This window comes from Alexandromys fortis, unplaced genomic scaffold (genome assembly GCF_014885135.2).
Source record: "Alexandromys fortis isolate MF-2015 unplaced genomic scaffold, M_Fortis_MF-2015_v1.1 scaffold_204, whole genome shotgun sequence".
NCBI lineage: Eukaryota > Metazoa > Chordata > Mammalia > Rodentia > Cricetidae > Alexandromys > Alexandromys fortis.
Genome location: NW_026068116.1, coordinates 660,602 through 680,854, shown reverse-complemented (window position 1 = coordinate 680,854; position 20,253 = coordinate 660,602). Strand labels below are relative to the sequence as shown.

Sequence of the window (20,253 nt, the reverse complement as noted above, 5' to 3'; positions counted from 1 at the left end):
AAAGTCAATGCCAAGACCATGACAAGTTGTAGACTAAGAGAAAAGTATCGGCAAAAGGTACATCTGAGCTGGGGCTGCAGCTTGGCAACAGAGCACTGGACTAGCATGGATGAGGCTCTTGGTTCAATTCCCAGTACACAGCTTTAGAAGGAAGAGAAAAGCACCATCTGTTAAAGGATTGTTATCCAAAATAATACAAAAAAATTAAAAGATTTAAACTCTGTAATAAAATGAACAATCAAAAAAGAAGAAATGACAAAGGACCTGAACAAATAGGACAGCAAACCAGAAACATAGATAAATAACACGGAAGTGCATTCAAGCACACTGCAATGAGACAAGCATGATGTACTGACCAGAGTGGCTGACATGTGGTTCAGAGGAAGAAGTAGAGAAGCAGGATCCCCTTTCTCTCTCTCACACCCATCTTTTTTCTCTTCTTCTCTCCCCCTCTCTTATGGTAGGAATGCAAAATGATGCAACCACTATGGGAAACAGTTTGGCAATTTCCTAAGCACGAGATAAACTGATTCCTATGATTCAACAATCACTTTCCTTGATATTTTTCCAAATGAATTTAAATTGTAAATCTACACTAAAGGCTGCAGGCAAATACTTCAGCAGCTTGTCCCTATGTCCTTCCATAAATAAAGGGTAAACCATGACACATAGCCCAAGAAAGTCAAAATGTTACTCAGCTATTAAAAAATGAGCTATCTAGGCGCAGAAAGAGTAATTTAACTGCCTTCAGCAACTGAGAGGAGGGGATCTGTGAATGGCTATGTGCTGTCTAACTGCAAATACACACATTCGCACAAGGCAGAACAGCACAGACAGCAGCTACCAGGTACTCGAGCAGGAGGAACTGTGACACCATTCTGTGCATGCGTCATCATTCATCAGATCCTATACAATACACAGCGACCAGAGTCAGTCCTGACGGAGGCCAGACTGGGTGCTTAGGACATGTCAATGCAGGCTTAGCAGCTGGGACAGCAGTGCCATGCTGCTGCAGGACACCTGCAGCCAGGGTGTCATGCAGAGGATACTTTCTGCCCAATTGTGCTGTAAACCTAACTTGGCTCTACAACATGTAATCTTTTAATTAAAACAAAAATGCAGGGGTATTTCATTTGTATTTTAATAAATATAGCTTGCCTGAAGTCAAAGAGCAAAAGAGCCCCACTGGTCAGCCTTCCAAACCAGGCAGTGGTGACACACACCTTTAATCCCAGTGGCCACACTAGTTTGCAAAGAAACCGGGCAGTAGTGGTGCACATCTTGAATCCCAGCCCTAGATAGGAATCTAAGATGGGAGGAGACAATTCTCACACACAGTCTTGTTCTGAGATTCCTAGAGGCAGGATCATCATTTCAGATTGAAGTAGAGGTAAGAGCCAGTGGCTGGATGTTTTGCTTTTCTGACCTTCAGGTTGAACCCCAAATTCTGTCTCTGGGTTTTTATTAATCATGCTACACAAAGACAAGGAAAAGTTAAAATGAGACATTCTAGTCTATTAGATAGGTGACAATAACTTTTCAGAGGCAGAAAAGAAAGTCTTTTTCTTTTCATTTATTTATTGCAGAGACTATAAAATGGTACCATCACTGTAGGAATTAGCACCACTGGATTGCCAGTTGATCAATTCTACTCTGAAAACCAGAAAACAGATTCTCATGTTCCTAGAAGTGTTTTTGCTGTAGTTTAAGTCCAGAAGCAATACAAGTGTGCACAGCAGACAATACCATGGGATACCTCTCTCCACCCCACACACATTAGCAACAATGGGATGCTGGTCACCCACAGACAGGAACAAATCACAACACATGATACAACACAGAATAAACTGGAGACAATGCTAAACTAAAGAAGCAGGCTAGGAAAACATATGCCGCACCATTTCACTTACATGACATATAAGACAGTCATTAGCAGAGCGAGAACACAGCGCTGGTTTCCATACTGTGATGGGAGGCTACGGAGCCATGTGAGGCAGATGCAGAGCTTCAGCTGTACACAATGGTGGCAGCCCCTGAACTGGACTGTGATGCTCGCAGCCAGTGTGAGCATCACTACTGTAACCCAGCTGCCCGCTTCCAGCTGTTCAGAGGACACATTCTGTTACATGACCTCTACCATGTAAGATGTAGGGAAAGTTCTTTGGGGAAATAATTCCATATATACTTTTCTTGATATAAATTTAAGAATCTAAAAATAGGTAAAGTGGTAACAGAGGAAGACAGGATAATTAGAAAAATACTGAAAGTATGTATCATACTTCCAAGAAAGAGAATAAACAAAATCTTGTCTTTTCAATATTTATTGACTTTCTTCAAAGTTCTCAGCCATAGTTGCCTGTGTAACTGGGTTACAGGCCAATGGGATGGAATGCTGGCCTTTATTCTGAATTGTACTTCAAAGTAAAAGATTTCAGTTTGAGAAGAAAAATAAGTATATTTAAGAAAAGAAAATTAAGTTAAACTTTAGAATTTATAGACAAGTAAAAATATAACAATAGTTAGAAATTATGCCTAGCATCCCCTCCCACCACTGCCAAATGAAAAGTGTTTGCTTGTTTTAATGTGACTTCACTGTAACATAGATTGAAGAGGGAATCACACAGGATCAACTGGCAGAGGAAGAAAAGCTTTTCACAAAACGTATTGTTATTCATTTCTTTTAAAAAGAAGTCAAAGCATGATGAAAGCATGCTAAAAAAGAATTCATAAAGAATAGTGGAATGAACCTAGAATAATTCACATAACAAACAGAATATAAACAATGGATTCTACCTATCAGAATCAAAGAGATCCTATCTAACACAAGAGAAAATCTGCAAAAAGATCTGAGCAGGAAAGGCTCAGAAATGAAAACAGAGGGTGATTAAACACATCAAAGATGTACAGATTCATGGGAAAAAAGAGAAAATGTAAACTATAACCGTATTACAATATTTTACATAAGCAGACATTATATGTAAATAAAATAAAATGGAGTGTCATGAGTGTCATTAAACATTGCTATTTTAAATACTCTCATCAAGTGAAAAATGATTTAGCAGTTACAAAGATGAATGGGTGCATAATTTAGCATGGGGCAAATACAGTACCAGGTAGACACCCAAGAAATGACATACACATGCTCGGGGAGACAGGAGTGAGGCTACACACCATTACTTCCTAATGGAAAGACAGTACTGGCAGCAAGAACTTCAATGTTTTTTAACAAGAAAAGACAGAAATAACCTGTTTTATTTATACAATGGAAAATACATAGTAGTAGACCTTTCTGAACTTGGTAACATGCAAATCCCTGAAACCTGAGAGAAAACTTCAGTCTCAGAAAAAATTCATTAAATCAGCCTGAAAACCTAGGTTCCTAGTTCATTGACTATCTTGAAATATCCACACAGCGAAACAGAAGGAAAGTCACTCAGTTATGGCTCAGAGAGGACAGTGGTCACCCCTTGAAGAGAACAGAATACTCTATCTTTGCTAGGATGGTTGTCTCATGCTCATTAACATTGTACCTTTATTCATAAGCTTCCTATAACCAAACATATCAACATCCCTAAGTGTCAACTATGAGAAAAGGAAAGGTAATGTCCTTTGATTATAGCTAGTATCCACTTATGAGTAAGTACATACCATATTCATCTTTTTGGATCTGGGTTACCTCACTCAGGATAGTGTTTTCTAATTCCATCCATTTGCATGCAAAATTCAAGATGTCACTTTTTTTTTTCTACTGAGTAGTACTCTAATGTTAAATGTGCCACATTTTCTTTATTCATTCTTCAGTTGAGGGGCATCTAGGTTGTTTCCAGGTTCTGGCTATTACAAATAATGCTGCTATAGACATAGTTGAACAAAGGCTTTTGCAGTATGATTGAGCATCTTTTGGGTATATGTCGAAGATTGGTATTGCTGAATCCTGAGGTAGCTTGATTCCCAATTTTCTAAGAAACTGCCATACTGATTTCCAAAGTGGTTGTACAAGTTTGCATTCCCACCAGCAATGGATGAGTGTTCCCCTTACTCTACATCCTCTCCAGCATAAGCTATCATTAGTGTTTTTGATCTTACAGGTGTAAGATGGTATCTCAGAGTTGTTTTGATTTGCATTTCCGTGATAGCTAAGGATGTTGAACATTCTTTAAGTATCTTTTGGCCATATGAGATTCTTAAGTTGAGAATTCTGTTTAGTTCAATACCCCATTTTTTTTTTTAACTGAGTGATTTAGAATTTTAATGTCTAATTTCTTGAGTTCTTTATATATTTTGGAGATCAGTCCTTTGTCTGATGTGGGGTTGGTGAAGATCTTTTCCCATTAGTAGGCTGCCTTTTTGTCTTATTGACTGTGTCCTTTGCTATAGTTCATGATTGTAAAGAAGCTAAGTAATAAGGTGAATCCAAAGAAAAACATATATAGACCCACTTGGGATTTGTAAACAGACAAGATTGCCTGACAAAATTGGGAGCATGGGGGTGAGGGGAGAAGGGAGGGAGAAGGGGAAGAGGAGGGGCGAAGGGGAGGGTTGAGGAGAACTTGAGAGAATGGGATAGCTGAGATGGAGGAAGGATAGAGATGAGAGCAAGGAAGGAGATATTTTGATTGAGGGAGCCATTATGGAACTAGCAAGAAACCTGGCACTAGAGAAATTACCAGGAATCCACAAGGATGACCTCAGCTAAGACCCTAAGCAATAGAGGAGAGGGTGCCTGATGTTGCCTTGCCCTGTAATCAGACTGATGATTATCTTAACTATCACCATAGAACCTTCATCCAGCAACTGATGGAAACAGAGGCCGAGACTCAACATCAGGGCACTGGATGGACTGAGCTCCCAAAGTTCAGTAGAAGAATGAGAATATGAGCACAGAGGTCAAGACCATGATGGGTTCACCCACTGAAACAGTTTACCTGAGCTAATAGGAGTTCACCAACTCCATCCAGACTGGGAAGGAACAAGTATAGGACCAAACTAGTCCCTCTGAATGTGTATAGCTGGGGCAGACTGTGGGCCCACTGGCAATGGCACCAGGAATTATCCCTACTGCATGTACTGGCTATTTGGGATCCTATTCTCTTTGGATGGATAGTTTGCTCAGCCTAGATACAGTAGGGAGGGCTTGGACCTTCCACAAAGCAATGTTCCTTACTCTCTCTGAGGATTGGATAGGAGTGGTATGGGAGGTTGTGTGGAGGGAATGAAAGAAGGGGAGAGAGTGGGAACTTGGATTGATATTTTTTTAAAAATCTAAAAAAAAAAAAAAAAAAAAAAAACAGGAAAGGAAAGGCAATTATGGTCCAGTGAAACGACATTAAGATCCCTGGAGGAAGAAAACAGTAACTTTAAGTGTAAAAGGAGTGGTCAAGAGAAGATAAATGCTTTCAAAGCACAACCAACATCAACCATCCTGTTTTGAGGCTTCCTCTAACTGTTTACAACCTAGATCACTGTTTGCTGTAAGGTCATTTGCCTGTCTGCCCTCCTCTCTTTGCCCTGTTCCTCCTTCACAGCTTTCCTTGCCTTCCCTCAGCTTTGTACTCCTGATATGCCCTACTTTCTTAGGTTTTTCATTCTTTAGTTTCTAATCGCTTTCTACGAAGCATCATATTTCCAATTGTCCCTCTTGCCTAGGTCAGCAGCACAAATGCTGAGAGCTCTGCGGTTCTGGACCTGCGCGTCTCACGTGCCCAGTGAGCAGATATTTCATTTCACTCTAAGAGGCGGCTCCACAGGCACACAGGGACGTAGGCTGGGCACAGGGTCACCAAGATAGTGAAAAAATTAAAACTTCCTTGGTAGTCTATTTAACAAGGTCAACTGTTATCAGTTTTTGGATGACACACTCATGAAAGAATCATGTTACAACCTCATGTTATAACCTGCTTCATAAATGAACAAATCAGGTATCAATCAGAAGTTTATTAAGGCCACACTAAGTAGAAAACAAACAAAAAGCATTACCATGTGTATATAAATGATCTTCCGTAATTTACTTATATCAATGTATCCCACAACATATACTGCAAATAATGATGAAATCTGAAATCAAAAGAAATTATGTTAAAAATAGAAATCATATATATATATATACATACATAAAACAAGTAGTAACAAGAATAAAGACAAGATTAATTTATTATTTCAAATTATCTTTATACAGAGTGTCTTAGTTTTCCTTCCAACTGCCAATTTATTATTGAATATGATTATTAATTGATCTTTCACTTATACTGCTCTCCTAATATGCAACTATGTGAAGTATCTACTCTGTGGAGAGTCCAAAACAACACTCATTTTAATATCAGGCTGGCTCTACTGTCAATACATATAATTAAAATGTCCTCTGGCCAATCAAACACTTGAAAATATAATTATAACATGATCACTAGGACAAAATTGCAGAAATCACAGTAAACTAAAAAGCAATTAGGTGATGTGTATTTATACAAAAACACATTAAGTCTTCCTGTTTGTCACCTCCATTAGCATTATGAATAATTCAAATAAATGGTCACAGGCTAGTTGCAATCAAATGTGTCAAGTTTCATATTTAAAAGAATAATACATATAACTTTCTTTTCCACCTGAAGAAAATCTTTTATGAAGAATTCTCAGATTTATCACAGATTCTAAAATTATTAGATTTAGATGGATTCACTGATTAAATGATACTCCAGCTCATGTAGGGAGATACCATGTCAGACAGTGTCTCTCTACCCCTTTCAAAGGGAAGTCATTCAAATTAAATTCTGCACCTCTTCACATACATATGGAAACACTGCCTAACAGGTAAATATCTGCATATAACCTATGTTCCAACTATTAAGCTTCTTTTGTTTGATCTTTTAATTTCCAAGCTCTTTTCAGCAAATGTTCCTACTGATAAGAAAACCAGGGTTTCTTTTCCCAGCTACCCACGTGGACTGCTCCAGGTGACTACCCTGTTAAGATGCCTGTGGGCAGGTGTGTGCTGTTCTGCATTAGCCCCATGAGAGGCAGGGCACACCTGTTCCTTTCCATGCCCCTCCACTCCCCACTTAGTGCAGGCTATCCCACTGCCTGGAAGCAACCGAAAGGCCTCTTCTCACCCCCTGGAGCCGAGCCACGCACTGATCACTACAGGGCACAATCTCAGATTCCAAAAATAACTTAGCTCATACAACGAATTTAAATAGAATCAAACCAAAGAAGAAAAACAAATCCCAAAGATCAGTTCAAAGAAGATGTATATAAACACAAATGACTTTTGTTTTTTAAATAATAAAAAGAGCAATTAGCAGGGCCCATGGAAGGAGCGGTTGTGAACCCAGCAACCAGGAGGCCACAGCTAGTGGACCATCATTTTGAGGCCACCAAGATTCTGCCTCAAAATGTAAAACAAATCAAAACAGTTGACCTCACTGACATCTGGCTGAGTATGTATACACACTAATAATATATGATGCTAAACCAACCTCAGAAAGTGAGGACTTTCATTCCTGTGTTTCAGAAATGATAAATTTGGAACAAAGAAAAGCTAAAATTTTTCTTTTCTTTTTCTTTCTTTCTTTCTTTCTTTCTTTCTTTCTTTCTTTCTTTCTTTCTTTCTTTTTTCTGGGGTATTTGTTAATTTCTTTTGTTTTGCCTAAGAAGGTAGTAAGTAGTTAAAACTCAAATCCAGATATGCCTTTATTTCTGAAGCAAGGCATCTGAGTATTTAAAGCATCTCTCCAATAGTGTTATATAAGTATGGCAAGCATATTTTCATAAACAGCAAGTATAAAAAAACCTGAGCCTACAAAACCCTCCTCTCTCAGAGGGCTCCTTGCTTTATAAACCCAGAAGAGAGACACGGGAATACATGGAAAGATGACATATTGCAGACTGTTAGGGGAGCCACATAAAACATGAACTTATTGCCTGCTCTTTCTCTTAGCATGCTGTGGGATAACCCCTGTATATGCTGTATGTTTTATTATCATTGGTTAATAAAAAAGCTAATTTGGCTAGTAGCCAGAGAGAATAGATCCAGGTAGGAAATCCAAGTAGAGATACAGGGAGGAAAAGGGCAGAGTCAGGGAGACGCCAGCAACTACATGGGATGCAAAATGTGAGTTAACAAGCTATAAGCCTCATGGTAAATGCAGACTAATAGAAATAGGTTAATTTAAGTTGTAAGCGCTAGTTAGTAAAAAGCCTGAGCTAATAGGCCAAGACGTTTGTAATTATTAAGCCTCTGAGTGGTTGCTTGAAAGGCAGCTGAGGGATCAGGTGGGAAAAGCCTCCACTTACATTATCCCACACATACTGATTCTTCATGTAATGATTTAAAGCACCCCCAGCAAAAATCCCTCAATGGACTAGGAAGGAGTTCTTGAAATCTCACCCTTATTGGAAGATCTATTGGCAATTGATGACTAGAGGCAGTCAGTTTCCTTCAGAGATTCAGGGCCCTGAGATGCTTTTGTTGGGTTGATGATCGCACACTCATGCACATACAGACAAAACTAAAGGCATTCAGCTGGCGTGGGGGCGGGGCTGAGCACATGAAGTGGGGCATGTGAGTATACAAGCACACAAACTGGGAGAGAAAAGTGGTAGGAGGGAGACAATGAGAGGGATTCAAGGGAAGAGAATGGATTTGATCCAAAAAATAATACGTATGCTTGAATGTCAGTAAAATATTTAAGGAACTATTCATAGAAGAAACATATTTTCCTCAAGGGAAGTACTTTAGACTGTCCACTAGTTTTCTTTTTAGCCCTCTAATAATTATGGAATAACAAAGATAAGCATTCTTATAAACTTGGTTTTACTAGTAATAATATTCATCAATAAATTAATCTCACAAAGATTCATACTCTGAATTTTCTTTAAAATAATGAACAAGAAATATCTTCAGACTCACGAAACAGGAAGAATTGGTCTGCTCCAGGAATGAAGACAGATGGGCAGTCAGCCCAAGTACATATATACATGTGGTGTTCCTGATAAACACCGCAGAGTGTATTTCTAAGTGTGTGAGTGAGAGTGTGTGTGAGCATGTGTGCGTAACATCAATACAAAAGTAATAAAAGAGCATGAATCTGAAAGTGGACATGGAGGACTGGGCAGAGAGTAGAAGAATGGTGATAATGCAGTACTCACATATGAAATTCTCAAAAAAACAACAAGGAAATCTTGGTTACAATTTTATACAGATGAGCTTACATAAACAGAAGCACCAAGTCCAAATATGCCAGTTTTAGAATGTGCCCACCTTACCTGAGTAAGAAGCACGAACTGGGCAAACTGCCAAGGAAGCATGAAGAACACATTGGAAATGCAGAGTGCAATCAAGCTCCCTCTGTAAAGTTTTGTAGCCCTTGAAAAGATAAATATCAGGAGGTTTAACTACAAAACAGTCCAGCATAGCTCCAAACTGCTGCCAATCAGAATCACAAACAGGACCTGGGGTTCACATAAACTGCATGCAAGATGAACCAATGGGTTAGAAATTATACCTTCTGATTTTCGATTATAATAATTTTCTGTAAAATGTAAATACCTATTATTACTGCAAAACCACAAGCCCTGCCAAAAAAAGGGAGGCAGGCCAGGTGAATACAGTCATTACTTTTCTTCACATTATATTTTAGTGAATTTATATTAAGACTTCTTTAAAGTTAAGTCAATAGATTCATTAGTTGGAAAAGTAAGGGAGTGTCTAGGAGAAATGACAAAGTGGCATATTCTATAAGCTAAGCAGTGTGAAGTCAAACATGGCAGGGATGGGAGGCTGGGTAAGAGAGAGTGAGGTAAAGTAGCATAAAAGCCAGTTTTCTGGAGATGCACCTTGGGAAAGAGAAGGAGAGGCAAAGGAAGGGGCTGTGCTGGAACCACCGTTAGGGGTGTCATGTTAGGGCCAGTGAGTACTTTAGGAGACTTTCAGGAACAGCCTTTACTCCCACATATGAGCTGATGCCAAGCCCTAAGTCTACTATCTTCTTCACAGAAAGAGAGTGTGCAGACTAGCATACTGAGGGGAGAAGTGGGCAATACAGGGACACCACCACTGATGCCTTCCTCGGCTACTTTCCTGAGGAACTAACCCAAGTATTCTTAAACTCCAGACAACCTTACAGAATCAAGTAACTAGAGGAAAGTCAGTACTTCTGATGAAGCAGAAGAGACAGAACATGCTGGCTGCACCGTAGAACAGGGCTCCAGTCTGTGATGCTTCAGTTTCAGCCGAGTGCTTCCCATCACAGAAATGGGCTGGACTACAGAGAACACTTACTTCGAATATGATAGACCACACTGTGAAATAAAGCAGTTTTCTATTGCTTTTGAATATGAGGCTTGACTTTCATTTTATAGGTAACAAGGGAAACTATGGATTTAGGGATAGAATGGAACACTAACCTGGCAGCTGGGTACAGAATACACTCAAGAGAAGAACCAAAAGAAACCAAAGAAATTCCAGCTGGTAGTGATCAATACACCACTAACTTTGGACAGGAGAAATGAAAACAAAACATTACTAAGAACAATCGAGGAAAAAATAGATGCTATGGCGCTTGGGGAGGGGGGGTATCTGTAAATCTGGATTTCAAAAACACAATTCTAGACCGCAAATCAATTTGATGAACTAAAACCTCTTGGTAACCTCATTTCTAAGGTATTCCTGCCCTCAAAGAGGTGGTGGGGAGCACATGCCACAGAAGAACCCTGATGAAAACCCCAGAAAAAGCAGGCCACAGCAACAGGAGCAGCTCTGGGCAGAATGTGCCTGAATCCTTGAGCCCTTGAGGACAACACAGGACATGGCATAGGGGAAGAGGGCATGCAGGCGGAGTTAGGATTTCTAGTCACCTAGCCCAAGGATAGGAAGAGGATGCTGGTTATTCTGCTGGGCCTAGGGCAATTACAAGGTTCTTGGAAGTAGAAGGAAGCAGAGGAGGGCAGAGTAAATGTGGGGAAGGAAGGGGCCAGTTCTCCATTGCTGGCTTTCATGATTTAAAAGGAGCCAATATACAAAGAAGAGCTGCAGAATCAGGGAAACTGATTCTGAAAGGCCCTAGGAAGAATATAGCTCTGCCAGAGCCTGCAGGTTAGGTCCCCTGCCCAGACAGATACAAGGTTGTAAGTACAATCTACACCATTTCAGCCTCTCAGTTACCACCCACCCACAGCTCATGAGAGAGAGGGAGGTGGGTAGTGAGGGAGGGAGAGAGGAAGGGAGAACAAAGAATGAGAGGCTCATTCATCCTTATCGGACTCAACAGAAGCAGAAAGAGAAGTGACTAGACACTACTGAACAGTCTAGTGCCTGTACATGTGGGGGAAAGGCAAGAATGGCCTTATGGGTGTGGAAATGGCTCCTGCGGGTGAGCTGAGGCGGGCTTGCAGTGCAGCACTCCCTGCAAAGTGCACAGAAGTCCTGTCTCTCAGTGCCAGAAGCAAGCAGGCAGGGCTGGACCTCATCTGGAGATGCAAAGAAATGCCCAAACCTATATAGTCAAGGACTTAAGGGTGTAACACAAATTCTAATTGGTCTTAATAATAAAACCCAGACTCAGATATTAGGGGGTGAAAGTTGAAGGATTAGAGAATCAGGGAGGCCAGCGATAGAAAGACCTTTAACTCTACTGATGCTCAGACCAGAGGCGATCCTGTCCTCAGACTGCTTCCTCTGACTGACTCCTTCAGAGTGAACCTCAGACTGCATTTTCAGACTACATCTCCAGCCTACACTGAGCTCCTGTCTCCTCTGGCCTTATATTCCTCTCCCTGCCCAGCCATATCCCTTCCTGTCTCCACCTACCTAGTGCTGGGATAAAGGCACGAGACTCCCAAGTACTAGGATTAAAGGTGTAAGCCACCACCACCTGGCCTCTAGTGACTTAGCTCTGTACTCTGATATTCAGAGAAGCTTTATTTGTTAAAACACAAACAAACAAATTTTCACTACACTTTCCTTTTTTTTGTCTAAAATCAAAAGATGTTATAACTAACATAAGAAAACTATATACAATAAGTACAATGACTATATACAATAAGTACATCAATGATGCCTAGTCCATTTACATTTGACAAATCCTGAGAAAATACTCCATTATCTATCCTTCCTTGGTGGGTCCAAAGTTGTGTACCTAATTTATTTTCTATCATAACTAGCATTATCATCCATAACTATCTTTTGATGTCTCTCAACCTTATATACTTTACACCCCGTTAGTGAGTTTCTTTTCTGAGTCTGGTAACAAGGAAAACTACAGCTATCTAGTCCTCAACTCCCTCAGCGACCCAAGCAGGAAATAATATTAACTGAATAAGCAGGAAATGCAAACAAGAGATTTCAAAAAAAATGTGAGAAATGACAAAACAGACAGCTGCCTGGACAGTCAATCAAATTTCCTCTGCAACCTTTGGGGCATCTGTCTTCAGCCTACAGGCCTAGAATATCTGACAGACTTTTCTATGAAACAGGGTTTTTGAACGACTATCTCTCCTTTTCTGGGCAAGGTTTGGCAGCCACTCTCTTTTGTGTCCTCTTTGTCCAATTAGGACAGCACACTGCAGCAGCTGACACAAGGGCATTCTCTTGCCCAGTGGATTATTTTGCTGGCGATATGTGGACTTTTAAAAGCTCACAACATAAAGGCCATCACTCATTTGACCTGTGAAAGGTCTATCTGATGAGACTACAAGAGACACAGGAAGCTGTGCACAGGCCCTGACTTCTAAGTACATTACAGAAGCAAATGCCCCAAGGGTTTGGCAGAGCAACTTTCATTGTCAGTCTTCCAAATTCAGAAGACCACTGAGTGGAGTTCTCAGACTAAGACAGCTTCACATTTGTACAAGCTTTGACCTGTTTTTCACAGACTCTATTCTATGTTTGTGATGCAGGTCTAAATCCAGCATGTATCCACTCAAAGAAAAGCTGCTCTTACTCGTTTTCAGCGGAACTTAAACCTGCCTGGGCTCCTAACTAGTCTAATTCAATTCTGGATTTCTAGTGGGAATTCACCTAGCATACCTTTAGTGTATGTAGGCTGTTTCTTTCTACCACTACTGTCTGATACCCAAACTCTCAAGACGAACTCCATGTGTTAGTATTCCCAATGATGAGTCTATGAATTCTTCTTGTTCCAAAAGACTGAGTCCTAAAGGATGAGGCTCAGCATGGTCAGCCTCTTCCTTCTCCTTGCAACTGGCATGGTACAAGAGAAAGACTAGGGAATATGGAGCGGTATAAGTGAAAGTGGGTTTACTCATCTAAGCAGTTTCCATGAACCCCAAAGAAAAAGAGAACCAGAGGGCTCTTTGAAATGTAGTTATCAAAGTTACATTTTTTTTACAAAATACTTTAAAAATCTTTATTCATTCAATAACAAGATCACAATCTTACTAAGGAAACTTAAGGTATTCTTTTTTTTTTTAATTTTTTTCTTTTATTTTATTGAGAATAAGGTATTCTTTTAAAATAAAACTTGTAGCTTCTAGTTTAAGTTGGGGGAAAATAAAGCTCCAACAGCAGAGTCAATGAAAGTTACCTCAGGATGTGAGTCACAAGCAACATCTGAAGTACAAGGAATGGATATGAGAAGCTTTCCCGGAGAGGAGGTGTCCACATCACTCGGGTACACTGAAAAACAAAGAGGCCAGAGAATGTACCCACTCCAGGTACAAGATGCAAGGTGCAATCAACAAACACAAATTATTCCCATGTGAACCTTAAATGGTACACTGCAAACATGCTGTTGCATTTTCTCTACACAGAAACACTGCAAAGAGAGAGGAATTGCTGGGAAAAGACGCATGAGACTCAAGACGCATAAGGAGCATATGGACATCATACTGTCCTCACTCCTTTGTCCATCGGTAACAACTGTTGCTGATTCTATCTTGGGCACTGTGACTAATGCTGTGGTAAACACAGGAGTGTGGGTAACCTTTGATAAAAGTTTTATTTCCTTTGGAGATACACCTGAGGATAAAATGGCTACAAGTTAGTTAGTATTGGTTAAAACAAGTTGTATTTCCAAACAGCTAGAGGTAAGACTGTTCTTAGCAGAGAGACGCTTGGTGCTGGGGGAGATGCAAGTGCTTACAGTTCAAACCATGATCTCTAAATACCATTTTCCCCAATAGGATCAAGACTCTGCGGAAAAGGTTGGTCTTGTATCTTGAGACAAGGTTATCATGAGACATCCTTTAAACCACAAAGTGTTCAAAGACTGAAAGAATGTATTAAAAGAAGTGAAATGCCCCAGCCTTTCCAAGAGAAGCTCTTGATGCCATTACCAGCAGTAAATGTAGACACAGGGCTACCATAAAGTAAAAACTGACTGCTCTGCCCTAAAAGGGACATTTATCACCTCTGTTGGGGCTCAGAGAACATCCTGGAAGACAGTATGGAAAGAACTTAATAGTCACAAGACAGGGAGAAAGGCTATGAAAAGTTGTCCTGTGCATGAACAGCCACTGCAACTACGGCTGCCTGCCCCGCCTAAACAAAGCTGGGCCACTCAGCAGCCGATCACAAATCTTGGAGGGGCTCATGGGGCCCTTCTCTCTGCTGCACTAGTGGCTACTAAAAGTCCTGGGGAAAGGCAAGTCAATGTCTTCAGTTGTGTACCCCTGATGAAGCCACCAGGTTCAAATGGAAAGTCTCAGATACACAGTGACACTGAAGTTCCTGGCTAAATTCATGGAGGGGCTCACAGAACCAAACACGCAGACACTGGATGAAGAAAGCAAAATGCTGTAGCTATGATATGGTCCTGTGGAACATGCTCACAAGAACTGCAACATTCTTGCAGCTTCCACATAGCAAAAGAAAGAACTCAGACCTGTATGGACAACAACTTAATAGACACTTCAGGAAAGAGAAACACGACATGGATGTACTCTCTATCAGAACCAACTGGGAAAATGCACAAGCTATTCCTGCACTCACTCAGAAGGAATGAAATTAGGAGACTAAACCCTAAACACTGACGGGGATGGAAAGGAAACTGGATTCCTGTACAATGATGACAGTGAGAGTTGGTACTTTCACAGACAATATGGGTAAATATCATAGACACAAGTTGAGAGGAAGGAGTCAGGCACAGGTAAGTATGACTCTAGCAGTAGGATGTCACCATCTAGCTGGCAAGTGAGCAAGAGCAATGGCAAAAGTCTAGATCATTTTGGGTGTCTGTGGGGCCTCCCTGGTCACACTAGTGGGAAGGTGGCCTGAGACGAACTCTGAGATTTGCATCTATGAGTACACATCTGTCTTCTGGGAGCAGCACTGTTTATACATGGGGGCACCTCTACTCAAGCGCCTTTAAAAGCAGTAACTATAATGTTAATAGCTTACAGAGTACTGGGTTTTCTTCATACAGCCTTAGTTTCAGATAGCCCATCCCATAACCCTCCTTTCCCTTGTCCCCTGTCCCAAATATCCTCCCATTCCTTGATGTTACATGTGTTCTACCGTCTTATCCTTTTTACTTGAGATACACGAAGATAGATTTCCATACAGCTTTTTCATACACACTGCATGTTGGCTGACCTTTCTCTTCCGTCTCAATTCCTCATTCCCATCACTCTAGACCTGCATCAACTCTTCTGCCTCTAGTATTTCCCTTCCTACTTAAAGAACAGAAAAAAAGAAATCAAGTTTGAACTGACCATGAAACTCCCTTCTGGATGGCTAGCCATTCAGGTAGTGCTCAAAGGCACTATACAGGGTACTGGGGAAGAAAATGCACCAACAGCTTTATCCAGTGCTAAATCCTGTATGCTACAATACCAATACCAACCTGACAGGCCAGTGTGTTCACTGTTGCTATAGTGGCATGATTGTCATAGGATTAACAATTAGGTTCTGTAAACCAAACCAAATCTGAAGACTATAGAAGTCACAGGTCTACAATAGAAACCAGTGATGTTGTTATGCTAAATGTTCATACTAACAAACTGTCTTATAAATATTTATGCTCACACCCACAGATTTGTGCTAGTCTCAAGTATGGCAGAAGATGATTCTTATTGTGTGTGGGTAATGGTTAGGTCAGACCCATAATTGTTCAAAGTGCTACGAGTAAGAGACTATAAGTACCAAGTTGTTTTATGGAATGTCTAAATCAACTTGTCCCTACCCCCAAGGCCCAGGGGTCACCATGGAAGAGGATGTGAGCTGGAGGATGGGGAGAAATGCTAGTAAGCAGTCGTCTAGACATGACTTGGCTACTACACACACAAAGTCATAGCAGCTAAGGCTACCTGCACAATCCAGTTAAAGATTCCAGCATGAATGTGGGAGGGGCTCCCAAGGCCCCATACCTAGCTGAGGAGCTACTGCTGGGTGACGGTTGCTGGGTTCTAGAGGGTGCTAAGATGCTAAGTTGCCAATGCCTCAGACACATGCACTTGTGGGCATCTCTGATTAGACTCAATGGACTAAATTAATAACAATAACAATAGTAATAGTAATAATTATAATTAAAAAGAGCAATGAAGTGGGAAGGGAGATATGCTGGAAGTTTCTAGGGGGAGCTGGAGGTCAGGTAGACATGACTAAGATATACCATATACATGTAAGAAATTTTCAAAAAAAATACTATTTCAAAAAAGAAAGTAGGAATCCATTTCTGTAAAGTTTCAAAAGTACCACAGCCATCAATAATGACGGAGACTAGAGTTATTTCCCTTGAAGGAAGCTAAAAGTGTAGATTGAAAAAGGTCATAGAAATGCCTGCTGAGGGCTAAAGTCATCTGTATCTTACTAGTGATTCTCAACCTGTGTGTTGCAACCCCTTGGGATCACATATCAGATATCTCCATTATGATGAAGTAACAACAAAATAATTTTATGACTGAGGGTCACCACAGCATGAGTGTCACAGCGTTAAGAAGGTTGAGTGGCTACATAATTGGGTACATATGTAAAATCTGTTCGGCTTGACAGTTACCACATGGGATATTAATATATGTAAATTATTTAACATTTAAAGTCAAGGTTACTACTGAATCTGTAATGATCTGAATATCAAGAATTATGATGACAGGTTATAGAACACTATATATAAAAAGAATCCAAATATACAGTAATGATTAAAAAAAGTTCTTTATAGAACATCAATTATTAATCACAGATGAAATAAGAGAATTAGAAAACTGCCATTTTCAATTGCCAACAGAGTAAATGACTCAGGCAGTGACCATCAATGATGTGGGTATTTGGTCAGACACTTTAAGGAAACGAGACATTCTATATCTCAAAGCATCAAGACATACAGTTCTTACTGTTGTAAAAAAGAAAGGAGCATCTTCCCAACAGATAAACTGACTTCTACCACCTGAACCATAGGAGGACTGCTTGAAGAAATCCAATTATGTGGCCAACTGGTCTCATAAGACTCAGTGTATTGCAATAAAAATAATATATCTGCTACAGTCTTCAAAAACTGTCTAATTGGGACCTGCTGATGAGGAAACCCACAAGTCGGAATCGTGGAGCCTTTACAAAGCAGTAGGCGTGCGTTCTTAAAAGAGTGCCCACTTGGCTGGACAGAAGAAGAACTGTACTAGAAGCATTCGAGATAAAATGGCAACTAGGAGCCATGTGTGGTCTTAAACCCTGCATCCAAACCAAAAGCATAAAGGAACTGACTGGGATACTGCTGAAAGTTGACTGTGGATTATAATATATGATCACCGAGTCTCAAGCATGAGTCATGAGAGTGGAGGAGCTTTCAGGCAGCATATTCCAAGGTGTAAGGGAAGATGCCATCAGGCCTGCACCTCACATCCAAAGGGAGCAGGGAACTGCTGGTCTGGGTAAGGTGCAAGGTACAGAACAGGAAGAGAAAGCAAGAGAGAAAACTGGTAACTGAAGAGCTAGCAAGATGGCTCATCAGGTAAATGCACTTGCCCCAGTCCTGAGTTCATGACCTGAGTTCAATGCCCAGGACCCATGTGAAGAAGGAGAAGGCCAACTTCTGCAACTTGTTCAGATTTTCATACATGGTATATGCTGTATGAACATGAACACACACACACAAACACACACAGACACAGACACACAAAGGAAAACTTTAAATTTTTAAAAAACTGGTAAATGAAAGTGAAGGTGAACATGTTCTTACTCAAGCAATATCCCCTGCCCTATACAGTTATTTGTACAGTTATTCTGTTAAGGCAAAAATTTCTTTGTAATATCATCCGTGGGAAAACATTTACAATATGCCAAATACGATCTACCACTGAGAGAACTAATTAATGAAAACAGAATCTAAAAGTAACTAACAAGCCACAACTATGCTCTGATATATGAGTAATTCCCTCCTGTGACTAAGGATCTCTTCTAAGACAGTGAAGTGTCAGGGCAACAGGATGGCTCAGAAGGCAGCAGCTCCTGCTGCCAACCTGCCAACCTACATTTGATCCCCAGAGTACACAGGCTAAGAGGGAATGGGACGCCAGAAAGCTGCCCGATGACCTTCATGAATGCCATGCAAGATGCACCACCAACACACTCACTGAATAAGCAAATACAATTCTAAAAAGAAAGGTACTGATTAATAACCAATAGCAATTTCATTGAGCAAGATTCTTCTACAAAAGTGGCTAGATGCGTTAACAAGTATGAGCAGAGTAGATGATTTCTGTAATACAAAACTTAGATACTTTAGAAGCATACATTCACTCATCATTCTTTTATTTGACAAGATCTCACTGTGTAGCCCTGACTAGCCTAAAATTCTCTATGGAGACCAGGCCGACCTCAAGCTCCAGAGATCCAATTTCTTGCCTCTTGAGTGCTGAGATGAAAGGTATGCACCCAGCTAGAGACAGTTTTAAAAGATTAGAAGAAAGCAGGGACTACACCTGTCATAATCTGAAAGCCAAATGGTAAATTTATAGTACGTTTTTAAATTACTTGAATTCTGACCAATACTTTAACAAAACTATTATGTATGGTCTAAATTTTAATGTCATATAAAAATGTTGCTTTTCTGCCCTATACTAGCTAAATAGAACACAACAATTAATTGGTCATTTCCATAAAGCTAAAATTCTAATATTCTAATTTTATTATTTCATGTACCTCTTCCTAAGATGAACATGTTTTAAATAAACTAAACAGCTGGAAAATGTCAAGAAGAAAAATCCATCAACCTAAAAAAAAATCGACTAATCTGAATTCTGCTTTTAAAATTGAAATTCTAAGAAATAATGCTCTTGCTACTTGAGCATCAAGATTGTGAGAAAAACATACAGAGGGGAACCAATAGCCCAGGGTCCGTGAGGGGCACACGGTCCTCTGTGCTCAACAACAGTGCCTTTCTTGCTGCATCTGGGTCTACATATTCAATATCTCCGTGCCCCAGCATCCTACTCTTAACATACAACGTTCTTTTCTTGCATTTTTAAGCAGTTACTTCCCATTTCAGACACCATTCTCATTGAATCCGCCCACAATCCAGCCTTTACAATGCGCAGTGTCCACAGCCAGGAAAGAGCCAAATCCTCCTCTTGGCTCGGTCTCACATTACTGCAAATGCACTGTTGCTGCTGCAGGGCACCCACAGGTCAAATGCTCCACCCAAAGGCTGCTCTACTCCACATTTCTGTGATTCTAAACAGTGAGTACCCATCAGTGAGAATCCGTGAGCAACTGCCTAGCGGTTCACATTGATGGCAGTTTGTGTAGCCTTGCTCTTTAAACCAGTAGATGTCCAAAGACTGCAGACACTTGCGGCATAAAGACAAAAGATGCAGCATCTCACACACCTTTTTCCTCCCACTTATAATAATCTCCATGAGAGGCCTGAATAGACATATTACTAGATAATTCATCTACAGGTATGGTTAACTCAGAGGAAAAAGTTCATTAAAAATTTGAATTTATTAAAATTTTACCTGAAAACTATAGTAATAAATAAGACTACTAATCTGGGCTAAAAAGCATATGGCACTTTAGTTTTTAAACCCCTGTACTAGGCACTTTACATATATGAGTTCATCTGATCTATGGAATAACTATGAGGTCATGATCCCATTTACAAAGCAAAGAAATGCACAGACAGATTAACTGACTTGTTCAGGTGGGACAGATGCTAAATGGAAGAGCCAGGATTTAAACCCAGGCAGTGTGGATCTATAACTATGTCCTTTATCTTGTGACCTTTGGCTGCCTTGAAGACTTACAAACGTGCAGGCTTTGCAAAGAGTCTGAACAGGATACTTAAAAGTGAATTACTTTTGGAACATAGG

The 20,253-nt window shown here is 40.3% G+C and overlaps 1 protein-coding gene across 3 annotated transcripts in view; it reads right to left on the bottom strand.

Annotated features, from left to right (window-relative positions):
• Dpy19l1 (dpy-19 like C-mannosyltransferase 1) overlaps positions 1-20,253 on the bottom strand; it is a 92,340-nt gene that overhangs the window by 33,039 nt on the left and 39,048 nt on the right. For all 3 annotated transcript variants that reach the window (XM_050124892.1, XM_050124891.1, XM_050124893.1), the window contains exons 8-10: positions 13,536-13,627; positions 9,259-9,358; positions 5,977-6,054 (exon numbers count right to left, since the gene is read on the bottom strand). In XM_050124892.1, the coding sequence (XP_049980849.1) occupies positions 5,977-6,054; positions 9,259-9,358; positions 13,536-13,627 (270 nt within the window). The remainder of the gene's footprint in view (positions 1-5,976; positions 6,055-9,258; positions 9,359-13,535; positions 13,628-20,253) is intronic.